At 40.8% G+C, this 12,051-nt stretch overlaps 2 protein-coding genes across 2 annotated transcripts; both read left to right on the top strand.

The window, feature by feature from the left end:
• Positions 1–3: 3 nt before the first annotated feature.
• rflnb (refilin B) lies at positions 4–2,527 on the top strand. The gene is made up of 3 exons (XM_084019618.1): positions 4–577; positions 954–1,048; positions 1,216–2,527. The coding sequence occupies exons 1-3, from the start codon at positions 377–379 to the stop codon at positions 1,532–1,534; spliced, it is 615 nt and encodes a 204-aa protein (XP_083875744.1). The 5' UTR covers positions 4–376; the 3' UTR covers positions 1,535–2,527.
• A 2,283-nt stretch (positions 2,528–4,810) lies between these two features.
• Positions 4,811–12,028, top strand: dus4l (dihydrouridine synthase 4-like). The gene is made up of 14 exons (XM_084020468.1): positions 4,811–5,117; positions 5,216–5,337; positions 5,536–5,653; positions 5,807–5,929; positions 6,297–6,523; positions 6,619–6,881; positions 7,991–8,111; positions 8,864–8,981; positions 9,365–9,465; positions 9,663–9,810; positions 9,895–10,030; positions 10,337–10,439; positions 10,620–10,720; positions 10,970–12,028. Exons 1-14 carry the CDS (start codon positions 5,026–5,028, stop codon positions 11,003–11,005), a joined length of 1,809 nt encoding a protein of 602 aa, XP_083876594.1. The 5' UTR covers positions 4,811–5,025; the 3' UTR covers positions 11,006–12,028.
• The last annotated feature ends 23 nt before the right edge of the window (positions 12,029–12,051 follow it).

Raw genomic sequence — 12,051 nt, 5'->3', positions numbered from 1 at the left:
CCTTTGAGGGTAAATAAGTTTGAAGAGGAGCCGCGGGTAGCAGCAGGAGCCCTCACATCCTCTCATCTCTTCACACGCGTTCACGGCTGAGTTGGCTTATCATTTGATTTTTTTTTTTAAATGTCAACGTAAAGGATTGTTTTTTTTAACTTGGGGTTGGGTGTTTTTCGACGTCTGACGGACTGAATCACCGCTGGGTTTATGATATTTCCAGCGTGCAGCCGTGTGCCTCCTGTCCGGGAATAGTTTTGCAGTAACACTGTGGGACTTTGCAACAACAACAATAAGGAACTGCAATCTGGAAGTATTTCTCTTTCCTCATCTGCGTTTCACTCGCTGGATATCTTTTTTTTTTTTTCGCAACTTTTAATTTGAAATGGTTGGCAGGTTGAACTTGCCAAATATATGTGAAGGAGATCCACTGGAGATGAGCTGCAGGGCTGAGAGAGGACTTGACAGCCCGGACTCCGGGCTGCCCCCGAGCCCGAGCCCCAGCGCCTGGCTGCTGCTGCCTGTGTGCGCGGACAAAGCCGGGGGAGCGAGCCCGGTGTCAGAGGACGAGGGACGGGGCTCCTTGGTGGGTTCAGCTGCTACCTGACTAACCTTTTATATGTTTGATTTAAGCCGTTTGTGGGCAAACTACCACAAACTTCATCTGAACTCTTATTTTGAAATGCCGGTGTACTTGCTAGATTACTATGTATTACAACCCTGCTTCCACAAATGGTACATGGGGCTGTTTATCCTACCATTTGCAGGTTCTCTAGTAGTGTTTTCTATGCACACAGGAAGTTTGTTCCGACATTATCACACCATGCCCATTGTGTTGCTGACTCCCAATATATAAACCAAATGTTTGTTGAAGCCACTTGGGCACAGAACTGAGAACATTTTACAGTATTGTAGGTGGATTGTATTGTGTTGACTGGGGATGATGTATTTTTGGATCGCAGGTTCCAGTTGTACCGAGCGGATGTTCCCAGCAGCTGCACCCATTGTCCTATGGGGAAGGAATAGCACTTGATCCATTACCGCCGAAGGAAATCAGGTGGGTTGTTTTTGATAAGCATCCAAGTGTCAGAGTAACAACTGCTTGGTGTGTTCATGGGCGAACAAGAGAACAGTGGACACTGGGGAAGCCCTCGTGCTGTAGTGTATAATGGACAGTTGGTGCAGACTAGAATGTAAAACTGTTGCCCTTTCCCTCCTCCACAGATACACCTCATCCGTGCACTACGACTCGGACCGCCATTTCATCCAGGGCGTGGCCCTGCGGCCTACGCGCCAGGCCCTCGAACACTGCACGCAGACCGTCATGGCCGTGCCCCACAGTACCTGGCGCCGCTACAGGACACAGCTGGACTTCCAGCCTCGCCACCGGCCGCAGAACTTCAGGAGCACCACCATCGTCTACCCCAAGAAAGCCAGCGCCATCTACACCACGGAGCTGAGCTACGACTGCCACCGGCTAGCCAAACGTTACCTCTCCAGGGTGGAGCTGGAGGCGGCGGCTTGCCGGAAGCTGCCACAGTGAGGGAGGGGACAGGTGGCTGGGGGGGGAGAGGGGGCACACAGCCTCTACACTGTCGCTGCCAATGACCTGCTGTGTTGTCTTTGTACAGTTGTGTACCCTGTTTTAATTAGCCTTCCTTGGTGGACCGGAAGCACCTGTGCTGCGATGACAAGACAGCAAAGTGGGTAAAAAATCCATTCAGCCCACGTTGAGGTTTCTATTCCTGCCCATGGACGATACGTCGGTCGGAATGCTCTACTTTGCTGCTTGTTGATTTTCCAGAGGCATGCTCATATATTTCATTATTTTTTTTACCGGCTGTTTAATTGAGTGACTCATGGGCTGGGATGAGGAGATTTGCCTCCAGCAGAGTCCCACTCCTCAGTCAAGTACGCAGAATGATTTTTAAAATGTAATTTGAACAGTGAGACCTGCCTTAGTTCAAACAATGTGTAAAGACGTGTTAAGTTCCGTTTAAAAACTGCTAACATGGTTCAAAGGGACTCGTGTCGGAGACAGCGGGAGGGAAATGAAACGTGGCGCTGGTGTTGGGATGCATGCTAAGAAATCACTAACTTATCCACACTGTACCAGGGATGTGGTGGGAAAATATTCACACGTGTTTTTGTTTCTTCACAGGGTATTGCGTGTTTCTCTCTGTCGGCGATCCAAATGTTTGTATGTAAATGTAGATTAAGGGAACGTTGTCTGGCGCTGCGTCAGCTTTAACAAACGGATTGAGGAGGTAGTACAGATGGGTCGGGTTTACTGAAATGTGGATACTATTTTTGAGATTAGTCTCATCCAAGTAGGGGAATTGATGAGCTGTATTCTGCTGCCGTCACTTGGCTTGAAATTGTATTTATTCTGTTGGTTGTGCGATTTATCAGCTGTTAACAGGTCTCTCCACAGTCACGGCAAAGGGATATGTGTGCCGTATTGCTGTTGATGCTTCCTTTTTAATGATCACTTATTCCGTGCCAGTTTGAAATAAAGTGTTCACCAGTAAAATTATTTTTGCATTTATGAGGTAATTTTCGTCTGTTTTTAGAGAGTTATTGTAATTATTCATTATGTTTGGCCCAACAAAATAACAAAGGCACTAACGGAACATGTACGCATGTATAAAATAAGATGTTCACGTGGTTAGTGGGTTATCTTAATGTCAACATTCTACTTCAGACATCAAATACAATTGTGTGGATGACTTATGCGCGGCTAATGCATTCAAACCTCATCAAATCACACTGGGTCAATCTGGGTGATGGGTGTGCTATCTATCTGTAAACGTCAGAAAGCTCTATATGCTTTGATTTTTGGTGAATGGTCCCTTAAGTATCGGATTGTAGGTTGTCCACGCTGAAATTACAACATTTACCTCCAAACAATGTTTTTTTTTTTTTTTTTTTTGAAGTGGTCTGAATCTTTTAAGTAAAACATTTTACTAGACTTACAGCAACGTTTGTGATTTGTGTCATGCTTCATTTTACTTATTTTTAAAATCTAAATGTTGAATGCTAACTGTTGAATCTAAAGGTGCTTGAAAAACAAAATCTATATATTCACACTTCCGGTCAGCGGAAGTACCAAAATAAAAGCTCCAAAAACCAGTGAAGAAGAGGGTCAGTCACAGTCAAATCTGTGGTGATTTATAACACAGATTTTGTACTATTTAACCTTCTTTTTTTTTTTTTTAACACTCGAGAATTGATAAAAACATTAGCAGGAAAATCCCTCTAAAATACTGCAGTGAGACAAGAAGACCTTGAGAAACCCCAATAAGTGAGACTGAGATTTGTTATTGATTTTTGTATTTGCGAGTGGATGGTGAGCACTTATGTTTTGGAAACTGTTCACAAACCTCCGTATTGTCAATATACCAAGGAAAGCCATCCACCCTCTGAATACCCAGACGTCTAGGTTGTGGCTGTAAAGTTTTATGAGGCTGATCGTCCCAGAGGTCATGGGTTATTTTATACACCAATGTCAAGTTTCAAACAGTGTTATTGTGTTAATACTATGGGGACTAAAAAAATTACACACAAATGAAATGCAGATATGAATTTCGTGCTCATCTGTGTGATCCTCTCTTGGGTGATCCATCTTTGTTATGGAAAATCAAAAAGCTCAATGTCATGATCTTTTCTAGGACAGGAAGGTGTCAGATGAGATGAGCTGGAAGATGTTCTGAAGCCACAAGCTGATGAGGTGGAAGTTGGTTGTTCATGTTGCAACAGACTGCTACAGTAGGATGTGAATGTTTCTCCACTGCTCCAACAGAAATTGGGCTGAAAGTGTGAAAGACATCTTTACTGCAGATGCTGGACAGTTTGGCAGACAACTGCACATCAGGACTGATCACAGAAGCAAATGGGTGAATGCTCTGTCTTATCAAGAAGTTCTGCACACAACCAGAAGATATAGCTTTTCAACTGAGACTTGAACAACTGCAGCCATGTCTATGCACTAACAAAAAAAAACCCTTGTTATTTAACATTAATGTTTAGATTTAACATTGTGATTACAAGAAAATCTAAGTGTGAAAAAAATCACAATGATAGCTGTAAATCTGGTATTACGTTACTTTAAAAAGCCACAACACTTTTTCAAACGTTGTTTGGAGTTAAATGGGGCCGTTTTCAGGTAGTTCTGACTTTCAGAATAGTGCTGCTTTGGTGCCCTCCTGTGGCCAGAGATGAAAAGTACTACAAAAAGAATCAGAAAAAGTTCATTCCACGGCGAGGCTGATTCTGCGCTGCAGTTCATATTTTCAACATTGTATACCTTACTTTGGATTTATATTGATTTTGACTTAGCAATATAGCCTGAGACACTGAAAAGCAGACACAATGGGGATGCAAAAATGAAGAGAAGAGGTATGAATGTGTCCGTGTTTATATTTTAGTGTCCATATATAAAGCTGATGAGAGCTCAGGTTCGATGGGCATGGATAACCCTTTGGATTACATTGTAAGTTTATTTTACTTGTTGTCCTTTCTTTACGCATCTGAGACACTTTTTTAGCAAATGATTTGTGTTTCTGATTTAACAGCGTAAGAAGTACCTTTATCCCCCACAGAACTTGAACGCAGCATTGCGTGGAAGGTATGACGTTGATGTATCGCCGAGACTTGGAGCAGATTTCTACATTTTTCAATATATTTTTTACGATGTCATGAGATAAAATGACAGCCTTTATTATTTACATCGGTGGTTGGATGTTTAGGATGAAAAAATAAATAAACAGACACGTTGTGTTGTGTGACGTAATGGGGTCAGGGGTCGCGGACACGCCTCCATTTCTTTCCCGCATGGAGGACTGAAGCGTCGTTGTGTATTGCTGTTCCGGAGTAAAGCTACGTAACGTTGTATTTACGTGTCTGTGTGTGAATGTATGGGCTTATTTTTTCACATCTTTGTAACGAGTAAATACTCCTCAGACGACGGAACCTGTCCACAAACTGCACTCTCGCTTAGCTTTGTTATGCTAGCTGCGTGACGACCTGTGAAGAATGAATACTTGCAACGGAAACACGAGTGTCATGGACATGTTTGAAAAGGGAAAGGTCCTGAAAATATGTGCGCCAATGGTTCGATATTCAAAGTAAGTCCGTTAACTTTCTCTTTTTTTTTTTTAATTCAAACTGCTGTTTGTTGCGTGTCTGTCTCCACACTATACCTCAACAAAGTACTTTCCCACAGGCTCGCATTCAGGTCCTTGGTGAGGAAATACAACTGTGATATCTGCTTCACCCCAATGATAGTTGTTGCCGACTTCATGCGATCCGTCAAAGCCAGAGACAGCGAGTTCACCACCAACGAGAGTGAGTAGCAACGTGACTATAATGGTGCACAACCATGTTGATTTGCTGCACCACCGCTTCCAATGCACAGCATCTTCACACAAAGATGTCATTCTTGCCACATGATGTATTTGTTGTGAATTGTGAGCTCTGTATCGTCAAAACCTTGTGAATGTATCCAATGTTTTTTTTTTCATAACCGTTGTTCTTCCTCCTCAGGTGACCGGCCCCTGATAGTGCAGTTTGCTGCCCATGATGCCCAGAGTCTGGCTGATGCTGCGTGTGTGGTGGCACCTTTCTCAGACGGAGTTGACCTCAACTGTGGCTGTCCCCAGAGGTACAGTTACTGACGCCAGGCCTTCATGCAGCCTGGTTCCCTTCTTTATATCCCTCCTTTTAGAAAATAAAATTGTACAAAGAGCTATTCAACAACATGCTTACAAATTATTTATTTGGGTTGTTTGATTAACTTGTATTGCTGTGTTTTCAGATGGGCTATGTCAGCTGGGTATGGTGCATGCCTCATCAATAAACCTGAACTTGTGAAAGACATGGTAAGACATGTCAGAAACCAAGTGGACAAGCCAAACTATACAGCCTCCATCAAAATAAGGTAAACAACCTGACCCACATTGACATTACACTTGATTATACATTACATAGTGTGTCCACCAGAGAGCACTGAAATGTACTTTTATTTTCAATTGTAAAATGTCTAGCTCAGTATTCATGCCCCCATTTTTTTTTTTTGTAAAAAATGTGTATGGTTAAGAAATCACTATTGGATGATATTTTTATTGAATTTTTAAAATATTTAAATCAGTAACACCTCAATAATCCAATATCGGTTACCTTTTTCACTTGTTAATGTGTCAGAATACATGTAATTAAATGTCTATTGCATAACCGTATCCTCCTCTTTTAAAATCACATTGTAATAATAATAATAATAATAAACATTGAAATGATTCTACTCACAGAATTCACACGGACCTGAGGAGGACAGTGGATCTGTGCCAGAAGGCTGAAGCAGCAGGTGCTTCATGGATAACTGTCCACGGCCGCACAGCAGAAGAACGCCACCAGCCAGTCCATTATGATGCCATTAAGACGATCAAAGACAGCTTATCCATACCTGTCATTGCCAATGGAGACATAAAGTACCTCCGTGATGTGGAGTCCACTCACCAGCTAACTGGTGTCGATGGTAAGTTTGTTTTCAACCAATCACACTACACTTAACTCATGACAATATTCCTTTCAAATGTGTTGAATTCTTGTTTGTTTGGATTTGCTTATTAGGTGTAATGGCTGCTCGGGGGTTGCTTTCAAACCCGGCCATGTTTGCTGGCTATGAGGATACTCCTTTGGAGTGTATATGGGACTGGGTGGACCTCTCGATAGAGCAGGGCAACACGTTCACCTGCTTCCACCATCATCTTATCTACATGCTGGAGAGGGTTAGCTCCCAGCCTGAGAGAAAGGTGTTCAACTCTCTATCCAGTACCTCAGCTGTAATAGATTACCTCCAGAACACATACGGGTCAGTGCATGAGCTTGGAACATAGGCATATTGAAATGTAATATTTTAGTTTTTAATGTTTTTGTTTTTATTTTGATGTATTTGTATGCCAAATAAAACTGCAAAACTATAGAAGTGTCAATGTCTGTCTTTATTGCTATATTTTCTCATGTTCGTGTTCTTCTAAAAGTAAAATGGAAATCATTTTTTATTCAGGGCTGTGGGAAACTACCGTGTAACAATGCACTTTGTTCAATGTATTAATCTGTGTGAGTGCTCGTGTGTTGAAACAAAATACCACATCCAGTTATTGACTGGATATGACTGGTATGACTTACAAACATTCCTATATGTGCAATATCTTAAGTGAAATTGTTACATTGATATACATGTTGCGAGCACGAACAACCATCTCAAGTGCAAAATCTCATAAAAGCAATTTCCAAACACACACATGCATGGAGACACAAACACACATGCATGGAGACACAAACGCACACTTGGAAAATGAAGCCACTAAGCTCTTACAATGAAAGAAATTCTGGCATAATGGGAGCCCATTCACTGTTTCCTTCCTGTGAGTTCCTGTATGTGTGGGGTTGTATGCATGTGGATATTTGCATAAACGGGATGCAATATGCAAAATACCTCAAGCCAGATACTGTAACCACATTTCCACAGTCAGTTCTGCTGACATGCTGCGGTATATTTCAGCAGTAAACTGAGATTGGGCTACCATTTGTGCATCACTTAAGCTGTTTATACCTCACATGTGTACATTTATTTCTAACACGCTATAGGTGACAAATGAGATTTAAATGATGAAGTCCCTTGTGGGGAATGTGCAGTGTGTTTTTATTTCTACTGATACAAAAAGTTTATTAAGAGTAATACAGAGTTTTAGATAAAATAAACAATGCAGTGATTTTCCCAAGGTTGAATTATCTCAACACAGAGACTTTACAGTCTCGTAGAGTGTTTTTGTGTGACTGGCAGTGGACTCTGGTTAAAACGGGTAGGCTGAGCTATACAAACCATACACTGATGCACACAAAGACACGAGAAATCTCTGCTAATGGAGACAAGTCAGAATTAGACTGGTATGGTCTCAAACAACATAATTATGAATTAAGTGTTATTGTGGAAATCTAGGACCGGAAGTCACGTCATTCGAATGCGCTGACTGGCTGCTGGAAGCAGGAACAGGAAGGGCGAGGCGCCAAACAAACTTTTCCCTGGTCGAGTCTGAAGTTTACGACAGCTACTCTGTTTTGTAAGTATTTATTTTTGACTTTCTGATAAATTGTGTGTGTTTATAGCCATATGCCGACATGTCTTCACATCCTTTACCGTCGTATTGCCATTTTAAAATGTTAAGCTAGTTCGCGTTAGCTTTTTCTTAATCGCGTTATCGCCACATTAGCTTTTACTCCAGGCAACGTTAGCTTGCGTCACCAGGGCAATCGATTTATGAATTTGAACATGGACGGAGGGTGAAACGAGTATAATCATTATTTAAAGCGTACGCTATGTATATTTGTCTCATAAACATATATGCTCGCAAGTTACTCTTATTTGTGGTCGCACAACTGTTGTTGCTATTGGTGACGCTGTAACTACAATGGCGTGAGTTTGACAGAACTGTAGCTTTTGCTAGACCTAGATAACCGGATTAAGCTGAAACTGAAGTTATCCGTGACCCGGTTGCACGAAAGCATGTCGCATATTTTATGGAATAAGTTACCATGGAGATTTATCCTGTGTAGCTAGCCTGCTCCAGACTAGGCTAACAGCCAGGATATCTCAGCCACTTCGTTGGAAAACCAACGTGTTTATTACAGTTATTCCACTGCTCGTTACATAATTTACCATCCAGTAAGCTGTCATTATTTCAACACTGTGACCATTATGTTACATTCATTCAGCCTACATTCATACGTTTTATTAAATTCTACAGATCGACTGAGCTTGATGTTGCTTAAAGAGAGGCTGGTCAGAACCTGTTTTTGTGTTTATCCTTGTCAGGTTATCTTCAGAGGGCCCCGCTAGAGATGACGCTACAATGGACTGCAGTGGCCCTCTTCCTCTACGTGGAGATGGGCGTCCTTGTCATCCTCTGTTTACCCTTCATCTCAGCAAAGAGGTAAGTGATAAACACTAATAGTTGTGAGGTCAGGTTTGTATTACCACAGCATGATGAATCTTAATGAATGCAACAAAAACACAGGCTAGGACACATGTATGTACATATAATGTCATATACTCATTTCAACAAACAAAAAGAATGAAGCAATAATAACAATATTCACAAGTAATGAATGAAAATGAATATCGTCCGATATATATCGTGATCAGAACAATTTTTATTCCATATTAGTAGAATCTGCATCACCCCCAAAATTCCCATAATAGTCGGGCTATAGTGAGTATGTGTGTGTGTGTGTGTCTGTGTCTGTGTCTGTGTGTGTGTGTGTGTGTGTGTGTGTGTGTGTGTGTGTGTGTGTGTGTGTGTGTGTGTGGTTGCAGGTGGCAGAGAATTTTCCACCTGAGGATCTGGAGCTTTGTCTCAAGGTTCTGGAACAAAGTGTTTCTCACAATGATCATAATACTCATTGTTCTTTTCCTTGGTAAGTGAGACGTGTGTGTCAGTTTTTATTGCTTACAACCATGTAGAACCTCTAGGTAGTAACTCCAAGTTGGACCACGTGTTGTGAACTGTGGGGGATCTCAGCATATTATCGAATGCTGCAACGTAAACTGAAAACTTCATAAAGATGTTTAGTAGGAAAACACTAATGCTCATTGCTTACACCTCTTTCTTTAGATGCAGTGCGTGAGGTGAGGAAATATTCAGCTAAGGAACTTGGCACAGACGCCAGGCTGCAACCAAACATGTTTGATCATCTGCACATGAAGCTTTTTAGAGCCCAGAGGAACCTCTACATCTCTGGCTTCGCTGTCTTCCTCTGGCTGTGAGTCTTTGCTTTATTATGCTAATAACTAAATGACCAATCAACAATGTTGCTCAACCCTGTTATTTTATTGTCTTTTTACAGTGTTATGAAGAGAGTGGTCACCTTGATTAACCAACTGGCAGCGGCGTCTGGCACCACAGCTGCTCTTCAGGTGCAAGCTGCGAATGCGAACCAGGCTGCCGAGAAATACATGGAGGACAATAAGCTGCTGAAACAGGTAGGCTCCACATTGATTCAGCAAAGAGAGATATTGCCACAATATTGCCACAAAAGCCACAATTGCGAAATCTACATCAGACAATCAATAAAACAAACGGTACTATTTAATAGTGAAATTGATTTCTATGTACCTGACATATAAATGTTGACATTTTAATGTCAGTTTGACTCATGACTCCGCTCATTTAAAACTTTGAGATGTAGATGTCAATATACACACTGAGCACTTTACATTGGAGGTACACGTAGCTGTGAAAAGCTGTATTTCATGTACTTGAGGTTTATGTCAATTGATGTATTTCAGACTCTCATGGAAGGGAAGGGTAATAAGGCTACAGAAGAGGGCATGGAGCTGCTGAGAAAAGAAGTGGTGGGACTGAAGAAAGAACTGAAGACCACAGAAGATGGTAAGTGTTCATGTACTTCATCTACATGTGCACACGACCCCTGACATGTTTGTGTTGGTGTTTTTTTTTCTTCATATTTGGACCCCAGGAAAGTTGATAAAACTGTTACTTTTATAATGTGTCACTTCTAATAAAATAATAAATAAAATGTGTTTATGTTGATGTTTGTTTCCTCTCCAGCACTGAAGAACTCTCAGTCAGAAACGTATGTAATGAAAAAGCAGACAGAGGGCCTTACAAGGGAGTATGACAGACTTCTGAAAGAACATCAGGAGCTCCAGGTAAAACTATGTCCTCAACACATCATTCACTACCTCTATAATCACATTTTAAGAAGCCATGGCCTTTGTTTATGGAAAACAAAGGCCATGACTTCAAGTGAAGACAACAAATCCTATTTATTTCCAGGATCTAAACTAAAGAGACACTTAAAGTTAATTCATAGTAGATAAATGGAATACATTTGGTTTCATTATTATGAAACATAACATTGATTGACATTTTCCCTTCATTTTCTTTTGTCTTTTCAGAATCTCCAAGATAGTGGAAACAAAAAGGACGACTAGTTATTGTAAAATCTTTAAAGGTTGAATTGTTTACACAGAAAGCATATCACGAGAAAGCCACCGCAAAGCACTCTTTACTTCCATATAGCACCTTGTGTCGCATCACAAAACCAGGATTTACTTCTTTGAGATATGGGCTTATGCTGATATCCGTCATGGTTTTAAAGCATGGAGGTTTGTGGAATAAGTGATACGGTTATGTTTTTTTCCTTTTTGAATGATTGCTTTTCAAGTGCACAATCTTGTCAGACAGATTAGTTGTGCAAGAGAATTGAAGAAAGTTCACTCAGTAATTGACCCAGGTTTCATCACAGGGCACTTAATATCTTAAGTAATTACACAAGGATGAGTGTTGCTTAATGGTTTGCGTCATTGGTTTTAGCCAGGTACACAGTGCAAGATTAGTCCAAAGCTAGAGTGCTATGAATGTATTTGATATATATTTCTGTATGTAGCAGGGGACACCACTTTGAGTTTAACAACAGAATCAGATCAGTTAGTGTCTGCATGGCTGTACAAATATAGGCTGTAAACCCTTTCACATCTTTGTTGTGTTTTTTACCTTCGTACTAGTGCATACGTTTTGTTTTCTACCTTAATTTGAACTTGTAAACACGGAAGAAAATCTTACATAATCATAAAGATAAAAGTGAATATCTGTAGGGATAAGATAAACTTGAAAGGCCCAGATTGTTGTATATTTGCTGCCTATGAGGGTTTCAAGCATTCATTATTGGGTTAATGTGAGTGTTGGACTGAAAAGTGGATGTATGGTGTTTGTTATATTTCCTTTATCCAGATACAGCCTTGTTACTGTGATGGGAGAACCTGCAATAGTGATAATCAAATGCTTCAATGGTCCCTGTTTTTTATATGTGATAAATTCAAGTTGTAATCTGACATTTCTGTTGTAGACAGAAATCAGATTGAAGTGCCTTTTAGATGGATGTAGTATAATTTGTTTAGTAAAGGAGCAGTTCTTTATGCCTTGCCTTCTTTTGAATAAATGACATGAACACATTATTTCATTGGATATTAAACCTTTT

Source organism: Eutrigla gurnardus (genome assembly GCF_963514095.1).
Source record: "Eutrigla gurnardus genome assembly, chromosome: 10".
Lineage (NCBI taxonomy): Eukaryota > Metazoa > Chordata > Actinopteri > Perciformes > Triglidae > Eutrigla > Eutrigla gurnardus.
The sequence above is the reverse complement of the archived record's forward strand: the minus strand, read 5'-3'. Positions and strand labels throughout refer to the sequence as shown.

Excerpts from the sequence above, each read along its gene's own strand:
- rflnb (XM_084019618.1), top strand. The coding sequence starts at position 377 with ATGGTTGGCAGGTTGAACTTGCCAAATATATGTGAAGGAGATCCACTG. Across the intron at positions 578-953 it reads ACGAGGGACGGGGCTCCTTG|GTTCCAGTTGTACCGAGCGG; the intron begins GTGGGTTCAGCT and ends TTTGGATCGCAG. Across the intron at positions 1,049-1,215 it reads TTACCGCCGAAGGAAATCAG|ATACACCTCATCCGTGCACT; the intron begins GTGGGTTGTTTT and ends CCTCCTCCACAG.
- dus4l (XM_084020468.1), top strand. The coding sequence starts at position 5,026 with ATGAATACTTGCAACGGAAACACGAGTGTCATGGACATGTTTGAAAAG. Across the intron at positions 5,118-5,215 it reads CCAATGGTTCGATATTCAAA|GCTCGCATTCAGGTCCTTGG; the intron begins GTAAGTCCGTTA and ends ACTTTCCCACAG. Across the intron at positions 9,811-9,894 it reads TTCGCTGTCTTCCTCTGGCT|TGTTATGAAGAGAGTGGTCA; the intron begins GTGAGTCTTTGC and ends GTCTTTTTACAG.